The sequence below is a fragment of the Aquila chrysaetos genome, chromosome 26 (genome assembly GCF_900496995.4).
Source record: "Aquila chrysaetos chrysaetos chromosome 26, bAquChr1.4, whole genome shotgun sequence".
Taxonomy (NCBI): Eukaryota; Metazoa; Chordata; class Aves; order Accipitriformes; family Accipitridae; genus Aquila; species Aquila chrysaetos.
The window spans coordinates 1430876-1452407 of record NC_044029.1 but is presented as its reverse complement, the minus strand read 5'-3'; the positions used below and the strand labels follow the sequence as shown (position 1 = coordinate 1452407).

The 21532-nt window shown below is 47.4% G+C and overlaps 1 protein-coding gene across 5 annotated transcripts; it reads left to right on the top strand.

Moving 5' to 3' along the window:
* Nucleotides 1-2052: 2052 nt before the first annotated feature.
* WDR91 (WD repeat domain 91) lies at nt 2053-21278 on the top strand. 5 transcript variants are annotated; one of them, XM_030003211.2, is made up of 15 exons: nt 2055-2233; nt 3908-4087; nt 5560-5767; nt 6608-6690; nt 8883-9007; nt 10999-11176; nt 11454-11612; nt 13512-13711; nt 14166-14316; nt 15792-15886; nt 16215-16383; nt 17176-17284; nt 18821-18933; nt 19696-19893; nt 20838-21278. In XM_030003211.2, exons 1-15 carry the CDS (start codon nt 2111-2113, stop codon nt 21000-21002), a joined length of 2256 nt encoding a protein of 751 aa, XP_029859071.1. In that variant the 5' UTR covers nt 2055-2110; the 3' UTR covers nt 21003-21278. The 5 variants fall into 5 exon arrangements, with proteins under 5 accessions (XP_029859073.1, XP_040976518.1, XP_029859071.1 ...); XM_041120584.1 differs by lacking the exon at nt 11454-11612 and having other exon boundaries at nt 2054-2233; XM_030003213.1 differs by lacking the exons at nt 18821-18933; nt 20838-21278 and having other exon boundaries at nt 2053-2233.
* Nucleotides 21279-21532: the final 254 nt, after the last annotated feature.

Below are 21532 nucleotides of genomic sequence, written 5' to 3'. Positions count from 1 at the left end.
TTTAGTCTTGTCTTCAGAGATCACGGTGACTTCAGCTTAACTTGCATCTTGTTCAGAACATGGCAAACTGAACTCTCACCTCGACCTGCATGAGAGGCAAGGGGCTCAGCAGGCACAAGCCCTAGATAGCACTATTTCGCATGTTCAGAGCCTCAAAGCCCTTTACAAAGACAATTCCTGTCCTAAACAGTCATTAGCCTCTCCATTTTACACACTGGAAAACTGAAAGTACCCAATCTAACTAAATGAACTGGTGGCAGAGTTGAGGATAAAAGGACTCCTGATGTTTATTCCTCTGCCTTGAGCATGGTAATATCCATCTTTTCAGTAGCATTTTGGGTCAATTAAATAGTTTCTTAGTTTAGTAGAGACCAATAAGCAATACTAGTGTTTTTTTCCTGACTTACTTTTCCAGAGTGTCTTGAAGACAGAGTGCACTTCATAAGGCTGAATGAATTACTCCCTCCCCTACAACTTCTTCTGTTCCTAAACTCACTATTCTGCTTCATCATGGGATCCCTTGGTTTGTTTCCAGAACACTATAAAGAAGCCACAAAGCTATAAGAAGCTGCAAAAGCCCTGTAATAAAAGTGCAGATAAGGCACATGATAAACCCATGACCCAGAGACTACAAAGTGAACAATTTGCTTACGCTGAGCTGGCAGCTTTAAAGTAAAAGAGATCCAGGAAAGCTGCACACAGTGAAATTACACACACACTGGCACCCGTGAAGATACAGTGGTCATCCTAATAAACCTGTTTAAATTTAAACATACCCATGTATAGTAGCTATGCATAGAGAAATGGTCACTGCTCCGCACCTTTAAGGCTGAGTTGTCTGACTGGGATAAAACAGCTTCCCGCAATCCGCTGAAGAGTCTTGCCAGCGTAGCCCGGTGGCGTGCCTGTGCCAAGCGCCGCTTTGCCACGTGGGGTTCCACCTCTTGCAGGTGTGTCAGGGGATTGGGATTCACTCTGGCATGTGTCTTCCTACAGTCTCCAGCTGTCTCCATCAAAAGCTGCAATGCAACATTTACTTCTACTGAATAAATATGTAAGTGAAGAAAAAGAAATCTTACAGCCTGCATAGAGGACAGACAAAAAAAGGAAAGCTCAGGGTGACTAACAAGAGCACTCCAGCTCATTTTTCTGTAGGAAATAATGGGGTCTGAAATCTTCTCTTTGCCTGGAGGATGCTGTCTGTAAGTACTGACTAAAACCTCACCTACCGCTGATAAACTGAGCAGCACAAAACACAGCCGAGACAAACCTCCCACCTCCTGCACCCTTCCCTGCAATGCTCTGATGCTCCATTTCCATGGGATATCCAGGGCTTGGCTTCACAAAGCGCTGAGACTCCTCCGCTCCCACCGACGGTACTAAAAGACAGACTTCTTCACAGCATCGCCTTTCTTCCCCCCCCCCCCCCCCCCAATTAACTGTGACACCAGAGCAGGCAACGATAACCAGACATCTACACGCGTGACAGGGCCAGATCCACGCCCAGCCGGGCCCGCTGCAGCCACCCCGCCGGCCTGACAGAGCCCCAGGCGCCCGCCTGGGGAAGCCCTTTCCTGGCAACCGGACCGATGCCCCCTGCCCTGTTACCGACCGCAAGTACGGCCTAGAGGTAAGAACGCCTGCCCCTGCTGTTTCTTCCCGGGGAAACCCGTGAGGGCCCCACGCCAGACGCCTCCGGGGGATCGACCGACCGACCGACCGACCCCACCATGCCCGGCCCGGCCCCCTTCCCATGGCCGCCTCCGCGCCTCTGCCCGCCCGCGCCCAGCAACACGAGCCGCACGTGGCGGAGGGCCAATCGGCACGCAGCCGGCGCCCGGCAGCGGCCAATAAGGAAGCGGGAAAAACGCGGGCTGTAGGCGTAGTGTGTGTCTGTGTGTGTGAGGGGGGGGGCGCAAGGAAGAGGCGGGAAAAGGCGGGCGGGCCGTGCGCATGTGCAACGGCGGGGACTACAAGCCCCGGCGTGCCTTGCGCTGGGCGGGCGCGGCAAGGCACGCCGGGAGCTGTAGTCCTCCTGGCGCTGTGCTGGGCCGTTCCGTTCGGGGCCGGGCTCCCCGCCCGTGGGCGGGCGTGAGCCGGCGGCTCCCCCATGGCGGCGGCGGCGGAGCGGACGGACGAGCTGGTGCGGGAGTATCTGCTCTTCCGCGGCTTCACCGCCGCCCTGAAGCAGCTGGACGCGGAGATCAAGGCGGACCGGGAGAAGGGTTTCCGGGTGAGCGGCGGACGCCTGTCCCGTGTCCCCCCACCCTTTTCCCGGCGGGGCGCGGGTACCCCCGCGGGCGGGACGTAGGTCCCCGGGCAGGCCGCGGGCGGCCCTCCGCGCCTCAGCTCCGGGGGCTGCGGTGAGGGGAAGCGGGACCGGGCGGCGGCGGCCAGCTGGGTTGGGCGGCGGGGCCCGGCCGCGCCGCGCCGCCGGCGGGACCCCCCTGCGCGGCGGTGGCGGGGGCCGCCGCCCGGCCCTGCCGCCGTTCTGTCCGCGCAGCCTCCCGGCGGGGAACGGGGAGAGAAGACGCCGGGGGGACAAGGCCTCCATCCCCTCGCCTGGCTTCCCAGCCGGGGGCCGCAGTTGCCCGCTGGCTCGCCCACCGGGCGGCGGTCTGCTCGGCCCGTCCGCGGACCCCACGTCCGAGCTGGGAATCACCAGAGGATTCTTCGGTCCGTGGGGAGGGTGAACGGAGGAGACGCGCGTAGGAGCGGGCAGCGGCGGGTCTTTGCCCGGATCTTCTCTCGGGCGTGACATTTGTATCCAGCGGCTTTACAGCTCCGCTCCCTCCTTGGGATGTCTTAAGCACCAGCTCGCTTGCGAGATGCGTGGAAGTCGGCGGAGAGTTTGCCAGCCTCGAAAATACGGTTCCAGTCCTGTCTGCGAGCTCCGTGTTCCTGTAGCAGCAGTTCTGGGCAGTGAATGTAGTGTTTTGAACAATTTTTCTTCAGCCGGCAGTACAACCACTGCCTTTATCATTCGAAAAGCATGTTGCTTTTATTTTTCAAACACCAGCACTTTGCTAATGCTTAGGGGTCAGCAAATGCTTGATTTAATTGGAATTATATTGTCCAAGAAGGGACTGCTGGGGTCACAGACTTCAGTTTCCTTTATCTGTAGGAAGCCGCAGAGGTAGAGGCTGGATGATGTCCTAAGATATTAACTGATGACGGGGGAGCAAACCACATATTAAACAATTTTGGTAGTTGAATTTTGTATAGGGTGCAGATTTTTTTTCTTCTTTTTTTTCCTCGTGCCTGTCTCGGCCATCAGAAATCACTGGATGAAAAATATATTCCCACACCACCATTCTGCCTTATTCATATTGCAGAAATGATTTTCAGAGAGACATAATGACAAAAAAAATTTCTGTTGCAAACTTTTATGCCTGCCTTGTTAGTAGATGATATTATTAAAGATAAAGGTACTTCAAAGATTGCAGGACAATGGATCTTTCTTCTTCTTTCTGTTGGCTAAATACAGGTTTTTCTCCTTTTAGCCTAAAAATAATACTATTTTCCAGGTGCTGCACTTGAGTTTTCAACGTTTAATCACATTATTCCTGTTTCTTCATTATCAGCTGGCTTTTAAAAGAAGTGGAAAGTTTTGCTTACTTGCAAAAAACCCCAACTGTGTTTAACAAAACGTAATCTTTTTGTCAACATCTGTTTGGCTATGTTCTTTCATGTTTGTTTCTTTTTTTATTTGAAGGGTGCTGCAGAGTGGAAGAATGCTAATACAAAATGCAGACTGTTTGCAGGATTAGGAAAATAGCTAATGCATAAGTGCTGGATTGTAATATTATTTGTGCAGTTAAAGCTTCTCAGCATTAAGTTACAGAAAGTCTCTTGTGCCGGAAGAGCCCTCATGTGACTGCAGTCTTCCCCATTTTGCCCTCTTTAGGTAGATAAGATAGTGGACCAGCTGCAGCAGTTTGTTCAGAGCTATGATCTGGCAGCCCTTCGGGATTACTGGAGTTATCTCGACCGACGCCTTTTCAGCCGTTTGGAAGATGTGTACCGGCCAACAGTGAACAAGCTGAAAACCAGCTTATTCCGATACTACCTCGTCCATGCTGTTCAGGTAGTGTTTGATTTTTAGGCTTCTGTTTTAAAAAGATCCTGGTCTCTGAAACCAGAGCAATAAAATACTCTTGTGAGCCTCTGACAGGTCTGGCGTGTAAGAGACAAGCAGTTCATGTGTCATGTATCAGGAGTGTAGCAAGGAGTTTGATGCAGACTCACATGACAAGCTTGTAAACAGGATAGAGAAGCTCGGGTGAGAGGGAAATACGGTTAGCTGGGAGCAAGATACTCGCACTCAGACATGAAGGCACGTCCCCCTCAGACAGGATGGCTGTACTGCTAGCTCAGTCCTGCTCAGCCTCTGTTAATAACTTGGATACTGGGAGAGCTCACAAGGTTTGTAAACACCTCTTCGTGGGGCATTGCCATGGGAACAGAGGAGGAGAAGAACAATGCTCAAAGCAATCTTCATAGGTGGAAGAAACAGGCAGAAAAAAGCCCCAAGCACCTGTGTGTAGGTAGGAGTAGTCAGCTGCTCCGATGCAGAATAAGGAACAATTGAGCAGGCAGCAACAGTGCTGGGAAGGGCCTTACTGCAGCACTGGGGATCAACGGGCAGGATTGTCTGTATTCTTTCCACTCAGCCAATCCTTCCTGGCACCCCAGTTCTTAAAGCATCAAGGGAGTTGGAGGGCGCAGAAGGAAAAAAAGTGACTTGAAGTTGGTGGAGTTGAGTTTTAGCTTATAGGAGAAGGGAGAAGTGGGCTTCAAATCTATACAAGGTAATGTGGGAGAGAAAATGAGTGAATGTTTTTTGTTTGCTTTGAATAGAACAGAAAATAATGACCTTAAAATGGAGCAGAGATTATCTCGTTGAAACCCTAGGAAAGTCAATGGAATATATTACACAGGGTGGGCTTTGGCAAACAGAATAGACAAATACCTGTCAGGAATTCATGTTTCATTTCTTACGACTTAGAAGCATGTCTCCTCCTTGATTCCATTTCCTGACTGAAAATCTTTAATGACAGGTGTTGGTGGAGAAGTCGAAATCTAATGCACGTTTCTGGAAGTGTGTTTTTTCATGTTTTGTTTTGCCCTGTGCTTACCCTGAGGCATGTCTGTCCTCTGAATAATGTATCAGATGGAAACCCTTTCAGCCTACATCTGCTGTAGACTTGGGTAATTTGAAGTACACTTTGGTCCTATATATGAATGTTCATGTCTTGTGTCAGTGCACAAACTGCACTGGTTTAGCTGAAAATCAGTGTAAGTGATTAGTTTGATTTGTCTGAGCCTTTTCAACAAGACTGGTGAGTAGAAAGAAGGTCAGATCAAGTGCATTTGTGAGCATCTCTTAGCGTATTTGAGAGTCTTTTGTTGCCCGACAAATCTGTTAACTCTAACCGCTTGCTCTGTTGGGTGGCAAAAGTAGTTGTTAGTGTGTTCATAACACAGAGCAAATATTCCTAGAACCCATGTGGTGGCATTAATGGAAGCATGAGCCCTGTTCTTCTTGCTGTGTTTCAGACCGGCCGCAATGACAAGGCGCAGGAGTTTTTCCTCAAGCAGGCCTCTGAGCTCCAGAACCAGGCGGAGTGGAAGGATTGGTTTGTCCTGCCCTTCCTCCCTGCCCCAGACTCCAACCCCACCTTCGCCACCTATTTCTCACGCCAGTGGGCAGATACATTTATTGTGTCTCTGCACAACTTCCTGAGTGTGTTGTTTCAGTGCATGCATATCCTTTTTTGCAACTAATAGTTAAATCTCCCTTGCCCTGGTGTTATGCTTACTATTAACAGTGGTGCCAAGATATAGCATTACAGAATTACAGCAGTATTGCTGCTTTCAGGTGATTGTTTAGAGCCAAGACTTTGTAGGAAGTTGGTGTTTACCAGAGGATGTTGGAATAGTTATTGTTCAATTATCTGATGATATGTTATATTCCCTGGGCACAAGCAATTGTGGTTGTTGCTAATGCTGAGCTCATCCCTATGCTAGTGACTAGAAATCTTGTCCATATCTTGTTCTGAAACGCTTTTCCTTTTTGCTTGGCCTAGTACAAAACAGGCATGCAACCTTGGGTCATAGTCCATAACTGAACTAGCATCTCTTGTTAGACCCTTCTCTGGGTACATATGTTTACAACATTGTCTAGTGACAGCTCACTGTAATAGGGTAATTCAATGTTAGCAGAAATAACAGCTTTTGTCCCACACTACGGAGTTCTGACCTTGTGTGTTTGCTGATGGGCAGATTTACACTGTAGCTGGAATACAGCTCATCTTGAACTGTTTCTTCAGTGTACGCTAATGCAGTAATGTAACCTGTCTTGTCCTCCACTTCTGACATGTAAAAGGAAGAATCTAAAAATCCTTGCAAAGCCTATATGAAATAGTTTGTGCAACAGTAAAGTACAAAGTTGGCTTGGGTAACTAAGCTGTTACTAGTCTTCTGGCTTTGCACATATTTCTTGCTTTGCTGTCTTACAGTCCAATGGCCGGTATGGAGTATGGGCTTTTAGAATTAAGCCAGGTGCACACAAGTTCTTGCCTTGGTTTTCTTTAACGTTCCTCACCAGTTCCAGTCATTTTGAACTTTGAAGCTGAATGTCTCAGGAGCAGTCTCATACAAGAAGAAAACGAATTGTTGCGGCATAAGGTCAGAACTGAAGTCACTCTTTAGTTGCTGACTGTGAGGCTGTGAGTTTTGTAAAATTCGTTCCATCCATTCAAGAAGGTTGTAGCTGTACAGTTCAGTGCAATTATTCCAAGGCAGATTCTTCTGTAAGTCCTTTGTTATTTTGGTTTATCTTTTCAACTGTCTCCAGCAAACTTAGGGTTGTGATCATATCGTGAAATGTCTGTTTAGGGTATTAACTGTCCCTCTGCTGGAGGTGACTGTCTCTCTCCCTGTACTATCTGACAGGTGGCTGCATACTGTGCAAACCGCTTTCCTGCTACACTGCAAAGTCAAGACAAGCTGAAACTAGTGGTGGGTTAAGGGCACATATGGCTGACTTTGCATGGAAACTTCTGAATAGTATTCAGTCACTTCCAGGTTTTAGCTGATGGAGCAACAGAAACGGGCAATAACTTCTGGCAAAGAGGCAGAAACTATTACTTCTGAAATGGCTGCTTCACCATGGTTGAAGTGCACTTAAAGCAATTTAGATCAACTAATGGAAATGTTGTGAATGTCTGTTTCCCAATTCTAGACCTTACAGTAAACCATAAGAAGGGCTGACCGGTTCAGACAAAATGTCGCCCAGCTCCATGTCTTGTTTTTGATGGTATCGTCAGCAGATGCTTAGAGAGAGGGTGTAAGAGTATGTAATACAGGTCAGTCCTTTCCCAGTATAATTTGCTGTTAGGAGAGATTTTGGAAATCTACAGTTTAAGAACTTTCTAAACTACAGATCACATGTGGATGATCACATACAAGTGGGAAGCCTTATTCATGTAAGCAGGACTTTAGTTTCACTTCCTCAAACATATCAAGTAAAAGCTCGTTCTGTATGAATACTTCAGTAAAGTGAGTTTTGTGCTTTGCCTCTTGTATTACAAAACATTATGTTGTATGTTGTGCTTCCTGTTTCAGCTGTTTTGGTAGCTGATCAACACTGTTCGTTTGTCCTAAAAATGTTGAAGTAAAATAGAATAATTGATTTCAAAAAGGAGGCTTTTTTGCAAAAGAAAAGCGAGGTTTGTCACTGTGTACTGTATGGAGTCACTGGATCAGGCAAACTTTGACAAGAGGGTTCTGCAAAAATGGTCAGTGAATAGGGACAGCAGGATAAGGTATGTTTTGAAGTAGAGCTTTTTTATTTCCTTCAATTTTGTGTTCTGTACTTTTAGTCAAATTAAAGCTGTTTTTTGTTTGTGGTATGTTGATTGATATTACTTACAGACTGGATAAGTGTTCTCTGGCAAATAGGCAGAGGTAAAACTATAGACTTTCCTTTTTGGAGAACTGCTCAGGTCAGAAAAGGAAGCAGCCACCTATAGAATACAGGTTTAAATAAAAAATGATGTGAATAAACATTGAATTTGATGCTAGTTGAAATTAAGTAGTGATTCTGATTTCACTGTTGAAACAATGCGTATACATGAACAGCAAGCTGGATTTCTAAAGCTCCTTTTTCTTCTTGTAATTTCTTTCCTTAAATACTATGGTAAAAGGAAAAAGAAGAATTATATCTGAAATACAAATGTACAGAAGCAGAAAAGCCTGAGGAACTCTTCATGTGCAGAGGAGTCACAGGCATAAACCACATCCATCGCAGAAAGCTGCATCCTGAGGTTCCTCTCTGCTAAGGGGGAAAAAGAAAAATGTCTTTCTCCCTGATGTGGAGATAAATCTCCCTGTCATGCTTGGGAGGGAGCTGGGCAGGGTGTGGAACTGGATTTCAGGGTGACCTGATGGCGTTGGCCTCAGTGCACCCTGACAGCTCACCAAACCCTTGGCTGTGGGAAGAAGATTACCTTCTAGGCTTAGTGCCCGTACATCACTACTGCCAGTCACGTGCATTGCCCTGGCCTTGAACTGCCTGCATGGAGTGCCTGATCAGCTCTGCCCTGGATGGCTCTAGTTTCCCAGCACCATTAATGTTCCTACAGCAACAGCCCAAGGAGAGGTGTGAAGGGTTTTAAGTAGGCTCCAGTTTCATGTGTGTAAAGTACTGATTGTTTTGACTGCTTGGACTAATGTGATGCTCAGCCAGTCAGAGCAACTTTCTTCCCTCCCCACCCTTCTAGGGCTGTTGAAATAAAAGGAGTAAACAACTACAGCAAGTGGGAAGGAGGTGAATCTCTGTGACACTCTGTTTACTTGGCTGTCTTCTCTTGTTGTAGCTGTTTGCTTTGCAGGCTGAATCCTCCCGCTTGAAGAAAGAGGAACTGGAGGTGGAACAAGCAGTTGTGCATCACAAGTTGCCTGCATACGTGGCCAACATGGATCGACTAGGGGACTCTGAGCTGTGAGTGCCTGCAGGGGAGGAGCTGGGGACAGGCTCTGCTGCTTTTATTGGGTCAGGGAGGCTGCTGGAGGGTCATTTCCTTATTCCCTGCCCTGGGAATCAATGCAGAAAGACATCCCGGCAGAAATTCTGGTGACCGAAGTGGGTTTAATGGCAGAATTCATGACAGGCATCTCCCCTGCTATTTGGGAGAGAGATTTTTGCCAATCAGTGAGAGCCCAAGCACACATGGAGGTGATTCTGCTCTGCTCTCAGCATTGCAGCAAGGTATTCTGGGCAGCCAGGGCACTGGTAGCAGTACAATACCTTGCAATATTGCTCAACTGAAGTGGGTTGTCTCTTGACTCCTATTTACTTTAGTGCCTGCGGTGCAGTAGGTGAATGCCCTGTGTTGTTTTGTAGACACTGTTACTGTATGACCCAAAGGGGTCATTGTTACGCAGAGATGCTTTCTTGCTCTTGCGAAGTCAAGGGAAAAGGAGTTTCTCTTCTGCAAGGCTCAGTTACGCACAGAATTCCCCATAAAATTGCTGCAGTTAGTGTGTTTTATGGCTACATCTATTGTATTCTTATCTGTGGAAATTAGGCAGCATACACAGTGATACAGTTTGTTTAATTGTTATTTAAACTCTTATTTTTCCCCCAGTACACAGTCATGCAAAGCAAGTCTGTGTGCTTGAATTTATTGTGTTATTGAGGTTTTGGGTCTTTTTTCTTGCTCTAAAAGGATCTGAAAGCAAAAGTAGCTTAGCCACAGGGTATTAATAACACTGCTGGGCCTTTGACTTTCTCATGTGCTTTTTTCATGTCTATTCAGACAGGAGGGGGATTGATCCAATTATCCTGCTGACAATGACAAATAGAAGTTGTAGCAGAGACCACACACAGAGTCTTTGTTTTAGTCTAAAAGTTGTCTGATTAAATAGACTTCAGTGTCTGGTGAGCTATCTTGAGAACTGCTCTGCAATCTCTGCATGGGACAGGCTACAGAGTTTAATTTGAGGGTTTTTTTTGTTTGTTTGTTTTGGTTTGTTTTTCTTTAACTACTCTGTGTGGAAAGCCCTGATGTTCATCTGCACACATGGGGGAGAGTGACATGAGGGATGGGATAATTTGTTCCCATAGTAATTTTTGTCCATTTGTATTAGAAGAACTTGCCTTAGAAGTGGCATTTCTTGTGTGTGCAACTTGTCTCTTAGTCTGGGGGCCAGTTATGGTTGCTTTTTCCATGTCTCTGCTCAACCCAAAGCCCAACTTTAGTAGAACAGTTCCTTCCTATAAGAGAGGATAGGCACAGTGCAGATGATTGTATTCCCCTTCCCCTGGGTGCTGCTGTGCTCTGAGGAAGCTGTAGCAGAGTGAGGTCAGACAGTTATGTTCTGGGAAGCAGCTGCTGCTCTTGACATTGTGGGGTGAGAAGGGAGGTGTGTGTAATCATAGAAATGGACCTAAACTTTCTTATTTTCTTTGGATCTGGTTTTTGAGAAATTGAGGGCCTGCGCTTTAAAATTGCTGAACGTGACTTGCTGAGTAACTAAGGGTGTTCAGTGAAACTCTGGATACTGAATGCCTCTCGAAGTGGATCTGCTTTATGCCTTGAATTGGGAATCCCAGCTGAATAGGTTCTTTGGAAATCTGGATTCCCCTGCCTTTCCCTTAGGGTCTTTCTAAACTAACCAGATGGAGTGGAAGGAGTTGGAGGTGGCCCTACAGGGGATTCAGCAACAGTTGAGCCCACTGTCTCAGTGGCATCACTGAGAAGTGACCTTTGGTTACAGTCATTATAATGATCTGCCCCAGGCACTAACAGGATGTTTTAAAACTTTTTTTTTTAATGTACAGTGGTCCATCGGCTTGGAAAGGAACATGTGTCCTCCAGTGGTTCAAACAGCCAGCACTTCGCTTGTTGGGCGGTCTTTGATCAGGTTGTCTGGCTATACTTTCATGTTCTGTTTGGTGGTGGTTTTTGTTTTTTGGTTTTTTTTAATTAGTGATATGACCTGCAGCCAGAGGAGTACTACACATTCTCTTCAGTCCCGGGGAGGCTTTCTGTCCTCTTTTCTTTCTCAAAGTAAAAAGGGCCCTTCCAGACCACCCCATCCAAGTGGGGCATCTCCAACGCAGACTGGCAGTATGCTGCTAGGGAAGAAAGAACCAACAAATCACCAGGTAATTCTCAACTGTGTTAGTTGAAAGGTGCTCAGTATCCAAGGAGTTAACTTGCAGCACAGCACTGCTCCAAGCTTTTGCTTCCACCTGTAAAAAAGATGTCCTTTCCTTCCTTGCAAGTGTATGCTGGGTGTGAATGCAGCACAAGAGCAGCTGCTGTTGTCTGGGGGCTTGCGAAGCCCTTTGCAGGTGCTTGGTTTCTTTGCCTCCTCTTTTGCTCCTTGTTCTGCAGCCTAGCACAAGCGTAACTTTGCCAAATAATTCCTCTGCCTTCCAGAGTGCCAAAGGAAAAGAAGGAACAGTGAGCTGTAAGGACGGGAAGAGCCACTTGAGTGGGTTAGTAGCAGGCGAGTCAAGTTCCCTGCAGCAGCGGCAGAAGCGCTTGCAAGAGCATGGGAAGGAAAGGAAGGAACTGCTGTCGAAAGGGACCTTTCAGGTACCAGGCAACACTGCAAGGCTGCGAAGTGGAGGGCTGGTGTTTCTGTAGTTTGTTGTGCTAGGTGGTAAAACAAGTGCAAGTGTTCCTGTTAAGCTTCTGAATTGCTACTCATCTCTAACTGTATCAAAGGTTAATCTCTGTGGTTAATCAACTCCTTCCACACTCGGTTTATTTCTGTGTCCCTGGAAGGGAATCAGTATTGACATTTCAAATGGAAGAAGAGTTGTCTTTTGTCATGATCTTTTCAACAGCCTGGTCTTGGGGAGGATATGTTTCCTCCACCTTAATGGTTATATTCAAAGTACCTTGTTATAAACCCCATTCCTTAGTGGCAATGGGCTTCGCTCACCCATCCTGCCCAAGTGAGTTCTCTCCTGTGGGTTCTTATGCTGGTTTGTACAGGCTCTGTGTGGGACAGATAAAAATTGATAGAAAGTTTTCCTGGGTAGGAGTGGAAATACCCTTTGTAGCAATCTTTGCTTTTTGGAGATTTTTACACTGTATGTTGCAGTTTTGCCTGGGGGCGTGCCCTGCTTTCTAGTCTAATGAAATGATAAAACTGTATTCTGGATTTTAACTGCTGAAGGTTCACCTGTTCACCTGTCTGTTGTCTGGCTTTCAGCAGCCATGTGGTCAAAGGATACCGAGCGCAAAAAGAATGATGGCAGCATCTCAGCCGTGTTTATTTTGGCTGTATGAGACACTCTGCCTCGGGGGAGAGACAGTGCTGAGGGACTGTTGCTTATTGGCCTGTATTTGTGGCTGTTCTGTGTTGGGGAGCGCTGCTTTAGGGAGGAGATGTTATTCCATGACTGAGCATTCAAGGCTATGAGAGAACTTTTTTTTTCTCAATGCATGTGAGCAAAAAGGAAACTGAAAGGCAGCACTGTTTCTTTCACACGAGTGTCATTCATTGGTTGTTATCTCCCCACACTAGCTAACAGAGAGAGAGGCATTCTTGGATTTATTTCCCAATCTTTTCCAGCTTTGTGATTTCAGATTATTTGATTATGCAGTGCTTGACCCATTGCTTAAGATGTGAAGCTACTGTAAATAAGGCAAGGGTGTGTTAGGGAACAGGGATTCAAAACCATCAATACCAATACCATTGTGGGGCATTTCATCTTCAGAGGATGGTTTAGCAAGGGAATGCTTGCAGATGTTTTACTGGCTTATGTGCTGTATCTGCTTCTTGTTCAGTTTCTGGTGGCAAGGGAAGACTAAGCTGCTTTCAAACACTTCTGCATGCTGCAGTGCAGATCTTGTCTCATTCAGATACCTTGACCTCCTAGAACTCCATTTGTTCTGTCTGCCTTGTAAAATGGGGTTTTAAGCTTTTGGGCTCATGTCGACTTTACCATTGTCATCAGTCAGTTGGCTGCCGTGGTTGCCCCATTGCGCACAGACTAAATCTCTGGCAGACAAAGATAATCCATCCACTGGGGCTCACCATCCAACAAGAGATTTTGTCCAGGTTTACTGAACTGCATATTACACAGACTTAACTTACATTGCTGAATGCAAGAATTCCTTGAAATATGTTGATTTGCTTGTGACACTGTGCTCTAATGGCATCAAAATGGGCCTCTGATATCAGCGGAGGTATGCCAAACAGATGTTGTGGTTCCTTTAATTAATACAGGAAAGTGTATGGCTGGGCACATGGAAGGGGGATATAAGGGACTCTACAACCAAGGAGGCCATATTAAATGGTGCAATTGTGCAACACACTATCCTTGTTCTCAGAAAGGTCCCTGGTAGGAGGGGTGTTGAACTGACAATGCTTCTCTTTCAGTGCAGCTTCTTGGTTTTTTTCTCCCAGCCGGCTGGGGTGGCTGAAGAGCTTGATCTGGAGCCTGTGCTTCCTTGTATTTCACATAGGATTTCTTCCTTCAGGGCCAAAGTGCTGAGAAGAAAACAGATATTAGCACAGCTGAGACAGAGCTGTGCTCAGAGCTGCGTGCTGAGCAAACAGAGACTTCAACCAAAATGCCTGTCAGCAGTGCAGAGGCCGTGGGGGTCCGGCAGGAGCAGCCTTTCATTGTCCTGAGCCAGGAGGAGTATGGGGAGCACCATTCATCCATCATGTACTGCAGGTAGTGGACTGGTAGAAGACAGCTTTCTCGTACAAGCTGCTGTAGAGGACCAGCAGTGTCTGGCGTCTTTCTCCCAGCCTCTGTTCTGTCCAGCACATTGTGCATGTACTCTCGGTTGTAGGGCAGTTGAGTTGGTGTGACTGAAACTGAAAATAGCCTGTAGTTTATGCAGTGAGAATCGGTGGAGATTTTTGTGATTGGGAGAAGCCAGCCAGGAAGAAAGTCTCTGGGAAAGCAGGATGATATTGCTTAAGGGCACTATGCTTTGCATGTGGAGCTTGGTGTGCTTCACTGTGCCAGTTATTGTGGACTGAACAGGAAGTGGTGCAAGGAAGTTCTGATTCCTGCAGAAGGAATTGGTGTGTGGCCAGGACGGGAAGGATTACTGAGGTATCTACTGGCATCTGAGAACTTTAGGGAGAAAAATATCCAATCAGTTTCCTTCTGCACATAGGGTTGATTGTTCTGGACGGAGGGTGGCCAGCTTGGATGTGGACGGGGTCATCAAAGTCTGGTCTTTTAACCCCATAATGCAAACTACAGCTTCATCCATTTCCAAATCTCCGTTGCTGTCTCTGGAATGGGCGACCAAGCGTGATCGGCTGGTGAGTAGTCTGCGTGTGGAGGCTTGAGAGTCACAGCAGATGATTTGGGGCTGTGTTGCTATGTGTTGCACATTAAATTCTAGACAGATGCATTGTGGATAAGATCAGGGCAAAAGTTAGTTTCTACTTCAGTGGCACATGGGGACCTGAAGCCTGTAGGGTCTAAGAAAAACTAGAGTGGGGATTGTGCTCTGTGTATTGAGCAAGGAATTCCACCTTGCAGTAGGTGAACCACCACTGGTTGCCCTGAGAGGGAGGTTCCCAGGCTACAGTGTGGGTACAGCTGCAGGATAGAAGTAGCCCCTTTAAGAGAAGTGCCTGTCTTCAGGCAGAGCAGGCAGCCACTTGTAAAGGCAGGCAGAGGCAACCAGGTACAACAGCCCATGGGAACCCTGCAACAGGGAGCTGTGAAGCTTTACTCACACCCTGAGCCAGAAGCAGAGAGGGGAGAGCAGGGGTGTGGTGTTGGCATTCTACTTGCGCAGGTGTGAAAAGGGCTCCATGGCCAGTTTTATACTGGTGCCTTATTGACTTGGGGGTTGGTGTGTGCACAAGGAGCTCGGGGATTGTTTAAATACCATGACAGTTTAAGTGCTTCCTATAGTACTTTTCCTCTAGTTCTGTTACTAGAGAGGAGCCTTAAATTATATGCATTCTTCTGAGTCCTAGAACTGTTGCTAGTGTTTCATGCCCTCCCTTGGTGAACAGAGAGGGCTGTGTGAGAAGGCAGGCCTGGAACTGAGGGAATATTCCTCACATTCTGGTGCTGACAATGTGTTGCTGCTAACCCCAGAATGCCACCTGTGAAGAGCTGGTGCTACAGCTTGTCTCTTTGCTCTTAGAAAGGAGGTTGTCTATGTAGTTGTTCTGATGTTTCTTCTGCTTTGTAGAGTTTATTTCCTGCTTGCTGAAAGAAATATTCTTCTTTCTGAAATATATGGGGATTCAGCAGCAAATCAGGCTCTGAAGAGAGAAGGATCTGGCTTGCTTAATTTTCTTGGATAATGCATCCCTCCATGGTTTTACTTTAGATCTAAATTGTAGCACCACTGATAAAGCATGTGTGAGCCCTTCTGAATTTCATTCTGCCCTGGATGAAAGGAGGTGGCTTCTACTTGGTTTTCTCTTAAACTTAGATGGTTAATTCTGTTACTCTTTCCTTGCTCCCCTAGATAATGAGACTGCACATAGGTTTTGCATCTGATAATGTTGAGCCATACTCTAGAAAGTGGCTTTTACTCTATGTTGGTGCCTATCAGATCTTCTCACTGGAAAGCAGTGCTTTGACTTCTGTGGCTCTGGGGTAGTCCTTCTCAGCATGATACGTAGAGAAAGACAGGATGTACCCTAATGGAGTGACGTTTAATCCAAATGCATAAGTAGAAAAAAATTTACTCTGTGTCTTGATGGTTGTTGGACAGCGTCATTGTACTCCTCACTCACACTTCTTCCATCTCCTCCTTGCTGGTTTCAAGCTATTGCTTGGCAGTGGGGTTGGGACGGTTCGTCTTTATGACACAGAAGCGAAGAAGAATCTCTGTGAAATCAGCATTGATGAAGACATGCCCAGGTAACTCTGGAATAGTGATTTTTATATGTAAATATAAATGTTGTTGGTTTTGACCATGAAAAGGTAGGTGAAGTCTCAATGTTCCTGCTGCTTTCCTGCAACTGCAGGACTATCTAGCCTTCGTCCAGAGGGCAGTCCCTGTCTGAGCAGTGTAAAACTGCTCAGTTAAATGGGAGACACTCAAAATCCGTCTAAGGACTTGAATCCTGCCCTCTTTTACAGTGCACCCTGTCTTGCAGGGTCTTAATGGTAGAGCTCGTAAGCAAGTATTGTGTTTGAGGCAGCTGCTGGAGAGAGGCAATTCAGGATCGTGTTTGCTGTGTTTCAGGATCCTCTCGCTTGCCTGCAGCCCAAGTGGTGCCTCCTTTGTCTGTTCTGCGGCAGCCCAAAGCCCCATCTCCCACATGGGCTTCTCAGCAGTCAGCTCTGGGGGCAAAAGCATGAACCAAGTTCCTGGGAAGCTGCTGCTGTGGGACACTAAAACAATGAAGCAGCAGGTACTTGCTGAGTTTCTTTTCTTTCTCAGTCTGCTTGCTGAGAATGAGTGTCTTCTCTTTCAGTGTGTAGGAGCTCTCTTTCTAAATTATGCTGACTTTCTTTTTCCCCCCTTCCTCCTTTCCCCTCTATCACATGCAGGATAAAAATGAATAATGTAAGTAGCTGCTGGGTTTGGGTGGTTTTTTTTTTTGTTTTGTGGTGTATTGTTTTTTTTGAGGGATTCCTCAAAATAGTCCATAGCCTTGTTTCTATCCTGCCTGCACAGTTTGTGACTGGAAATGTCCCAAGAGGACTGAATGATGCTTTGCTCAGGCTTTCTCTGGTTGAGCTATACTGAAGGGTTTTCTTTGCTATTTCCCCTGCCCTCCCTGTTTTTAAGTGAAGTGCTTCCTTCAGAGGTTTCATCTCATGTCATCTTCTCCATTGTTTTGACTTAGATGGGTCAGACTCTGACAGGGAATCTCATCCCATCCCTCACCTTTGCCCTTAAGAAATGCTGTCCCTGACATGTAGGAAAAAGCAACATACTCAAGCTAATGCCTGCCAGAAGCTGGTTTTCCAGCCTTGAGGCCATGGCCAAGAAAGCTGTGGCTTGGCTGAGGTGAATTGTTGGGTTAGTGTCATAGTAAAATGCAGCTGCCAACCTTGAAGCCTGTAGTCACAAGAGGTGTAGGGCTCCAAACTGGAGGAGTTCTTGCTACTAAATACCGTCTTCCCTCCCTCCCTTGGAGATCAACTTCTCGGCACCCCCAGCTCCGTTTCTCAGCATTAATGCAGACTTTCCCTTCCAGCTGCAGTTCTCCCTGGAGCCTGAGCCCATTGCTATTAACTGCACAGCCTTCAACCACAACGGCAACCTGCTGGTCACCGGGGCTGCAGATGGGATTGTTCGTCTCTTTGGTACGGCAGAAAAGGACCTGCGGGTGTTGGTCGGCAGCCGGTCGAATATGACCAGCAGTGTGCCCAGGTGGCCAAGGCGGCCAGTAGCGTCCTGGCTTGTATCAGAAATGGCGTGGCCATCAGGCCAAGGGACGTGATTGTGCGTTTGGACTTGGCACTGCTGGGGCCGCACCTCAGATACTGTGGTCAGTTGTGGGCCCCTCACTCACTCCAAGGCCAACCTTGAGGTGCTGGAGCGCATTCAAAGAAGAGCAACGCAGCTGCTGAAGGGTCTAGAGAACAGGCCCTGTGAGGAGCGGCTGAGGGAACTGGGGCTGTTTAGCCTGGAGGAAAGGAGGCTTTTGGGAGGAGACCTTATCGCTCCCTGCAACTGCCTGAAACGAGGTTGTAGCGGGGGGGGGGTGTCGGGCTCTTTTCCCAAGTAGCAAGCGACAGGACAAGGGGAAAGGGCCTGAAGTTGCACCAGGGGAGGTTTAGATTGGATATTAGGAAAAATGTCTTCGCTGGAAGGGTTATCAAGCCCTGGAACAGGCTGCCCAGGGAAGCGGTTGAGTCACCATCCCTGGAGGTATTTAGAAGGCGCGTAGACGTGGCGCTCGGGGACACGGTTCAGGGGTGGGCTTGGCAGTGTTGGGTTTATGGTTGGACGTGATGATCTTTTCCAACCTAAACGATTCTATGATTCTATGAAATTGGGCAGTGAGGTGGCCCCTCAGTGTCCCCAGGTGGCTGCTCCTAGCACCTTTCTTCTGCCAGCAGCGAGGCAGCAGTGAGACATGCCTGAACACCAAGGTGGAAGCTCTTATCTGTCCTCCACAATAGCTATCAGGAGTCAATTGACATAAACTTTCTCTGGGGCACATTGGCTGGTGACCCTGGTAGTGCTGCTGGATTTGTTGTTTCCTTCCTGCTGAGGAGCAGAGTTAACTTGCCTCTGAGCCATGTGGTCTTGGCTGTGCCATATAGCAGTACTACTGCCAGAGGCTGAGTCTTGAGGAAAGGAATTAATGTGTGACCTTCCAGTTGAAGGCAAGGGCTTCACTTCAGTCCTCCTTCCTTAAGCAATTTCTGTTTCTCAGGTTTTGTCCTCTTCAGCCTGTCCTTGTGATAAAGGCAGTTTGGGCCTCCCTCTTCTGAGAATGAGGGATCTGCTTCTGGCCCGGGTGCTGAGCTGGAGGCTGCAGTCCCACGTCTGTGGGAGGGCAGAACTGGCAGCAGCTGTCAGGGTGGACAGGATAGCAAGGGGAGGAGAAGAAGAAAGGTGGCAGTGGGGCTTGGATGCCGAATGTCTGCAGCTGACAGTGAGCATGTGAGCAGCCCTATAAAGCTGGAGGAAGAGGTGACTAGTTAGAAGCGATGATTTTTGTGGCCAGCGTAAAAGCCACATGCTGGAGAATAAGCACAGGCATTGGATTGGGCTCCCCCAGGCTGATTTAGAGGGCTGGGACAGAGACCTTATGAATGTAAAGGGCCTCTCTGTCTTTACCTCAGTTCTGTGCGTCTATGAGGAGTGTTCAGTACTGGTTCTTCCCTCAGATATGCAGCAGCACGAGTGCGCCATGAGCTGGAAGGCACACGATGGGGAAGTCTACTCCGTTGAGTTCAGCTATGATGAGAACACAGTCTACAGCATAGGCGAGGATGGCAAGGTAGGCTCTGGGTGACCTTCTACTGGTCAGCTGGCAGTGAGATCCCTTCAGGAGTCTTCTCCATATGGTGGGGATAGCAGTAAAAATACCCTCAGAATCTGGAGGATCTCTGGGCTGCTAACTGTAATTTTAGCTGTGCAGCACCACCCTGCTGCATACAGTCTGCAGAGAGAGCGGCTGGAAAGCATATTAACAGCTGGAGCTGTCTTGGACCTTGTCTGCAAATCCTACTGTTGGCGACATCCCCTTCCTATGGAATCCTGTGGAATGTGAAGATGACCTTTCCATGCCCCTGAGATCACCACGTTTGAGATCTGGGATTCACCAGGGACCGGATCCTTGACCACTTTGCATAAATTTCCTTGTCAGCAGCTCCCTGTTGCTTATAACAAAGGCTTCAATTTCTGTGGTTCCAGTCTTCAGCAGTAGAGGTGTGGCTCTGGGAGGGAGACTGCCTAAAGGTGTGGGTCCTTGGCTGATGACAGTTAAGTGAATTCCCACCAGGATCCTGCATGCAACGTGGAAGGACACATAGGCAGCGGTGCTTGTGGAAGGTAGAGCCTGTGTTTGCCTGGATAGTAGGCACTCTTACAGCTTTTTCAGCCTGTGTTTTATAAATATACCCACTTAGACATAGATGTCCAAATGCCATCCCCTGTTTGTGAGGAATAGCCAGTTTGCTTAAAAACCACAAATGGCCTCTCCACTTTCATCCCAGTCCATTAAACTATGGGCTTTTGTCATCTCTTTTTGTCATTCTAGTTTATTCAGTGGAATATTCACAAAAGTGGCTTGAAGGTGTCTGAGTACGATCTTCCCAGCGAAGCTACGGGTCCTTTTGTTCTGTCCGGGTACAGTGGCTACAAGCAAGTCCAGTTCCCACGAGGGAGGCTTTTTGCTTTTGACTCTGAGGGCAACTATATGTTGACGTGTTCTTCTACTGGGGGAGTCATTTTTAAGGTAAGTCTGAGAAGTGACGGGGAGTACTCTTACACATCCAGACAAGCTCTTGTTACAAGGCTGCAACAGCAGCTGCTGAAGTTCTCGAGCAGCACCTACCCGTCCGTGCTCTGTGCAAGTTGCTGCTCAGTTTCATACAGCGTGCGTTTTAGCAGTGTGTGGTGTGCTTAGCAAGTGTTTGAACCCTCTGTAAGCGTTTGGCCCTCTGTATGTAGCTAGAGTATGTGTGCTCTGTGTTCTTAAAGCTTAGCTGCAGCAGTTTTCCTTAGTACCCAAGTGCCTGGGACAAAGTTTTAATTTGTTTTTTTTTTTTTTTTAATATATTGATGCATGCCAGTTCAATGCAAAATGTGTGATTGTTGACTGATGCTTGTCTTTAACCTGCCTTGTGTGCTTGCTGATGCTATATGTTAGTCCCAGCCTGATTCTCTCCTCTTACTGTGTACTGAAGTGAAACGAAGAGTGAGGCTGAATGGTTCCAAGTACCCAAATTTCTGTGCTGCAGCAACAGGCGGTTACTGATCGCATGCCCCTTGCCTGCCTCCTCTTGAGTCAGCACCCATCAGTATAAGCCATTGCAAGGCAGATTAGATGGAACTTTTACTTTGCCTCTGGGGCGTTCAGAGCACCCGCACTAACATGAGCTATAGCTTAGGCTTATGTGCTCTTCATCAGCGTGTGCTTTTAGCCTGCCCCGTTCAATTACTGCAGCTCAGCTGATAGCAGAAGCTGAGCTGCTTGAGACTGTGTGCTTCTGTTGTGAGACTGGAAGTTTGCTTCCTCATGCGTGCTACGTACATCTCGACGTCTCTCTGATTTTTCCACTTAATTATGTATGCTGATGGGGATATGGAGTCTGTAGCAGGCTTTGGCTTCTCCTGTGGGCGCACTGCCCCCACTGCAGACACTTGCGTCCTTAAAATCTTATGCTTTCCTTCTTTTAGTTGAACGGTGAGGAAAAGGTTCTGGAGAGCTGCCTTTCCCTGGGAGGACACAGAGCTCCCGTTGTCACAGTGGACTGGAGCACGGCCATGGACTGCGGGACCTGCCTCACCGCCTCTATGGATGGGAAGATTAAATTAACAACCTTACTGGCTCAAAAGTCTTAACCTGGACAGTGCCGAAGGGAAAGAGCAAAAGACTTGACAAAACTAGCGTGAACTCCACAGGAACAAACTGCATGGGAGAGAAGGCAAACCACAGTCCCTCTTCTCATTGTAGCTTTTGCCTCTTGACAAAAGTTAAATACATTTGCCAAACCACTGTGCAGTAGAATGCTGGTATGGGACCGGATCAGTGGCAGCACTGAAAAATAAGTCTTCACTGATCCATAGTGGCAGCTGGACCCACTCTGTTAGGGAGCCTTGAGTAGCATGTGGCTAGAAGGCTGCTGGGATCACGTCAGGGGTTCTGCAGAAGAAGGTGAGGTTGGAGGAGGCGTGCATGAGGCAGCACAGTGCACGGTGATAAGATCACTCGAACTGGAAAGGCCAGTGCAAAACCAGAGTATTCTTTCAGTATAGCATTTGTTGTTGTGCTTTTTTTTTTGGTTTTTTTGTTTGTGTGTTTGTTTGTTTGTTTGTTCGTTTGTTTTGGGTTTTTTTTTCCCATAAAAAGAAAATAGTCCCTTGCACTTGAT

Coding starts and splice junctions, on each gene's coding strand:
- WDR91 (XM_030003211.2), top strand. CDS start 2,111: ATGGCGGCGGCGGCGGAGCGGACGGACGAGCTGGTGCGGGAGTATCTG. Junction 2,234..3,907: donor ACCGGGAGAAGGGTTTCCGG/GTGAGCGGCGGA, acceptor TGCCCTCTTTAG/GTAGATAAGATAGTGGACCA. Junction 9,008..10,998: donor CGACTAGGGGACTCTGAGCT/GTGAGTGCCTGC, acceptor TTTTTTAATTAG/TGATATGACCTGCAGCCAGA.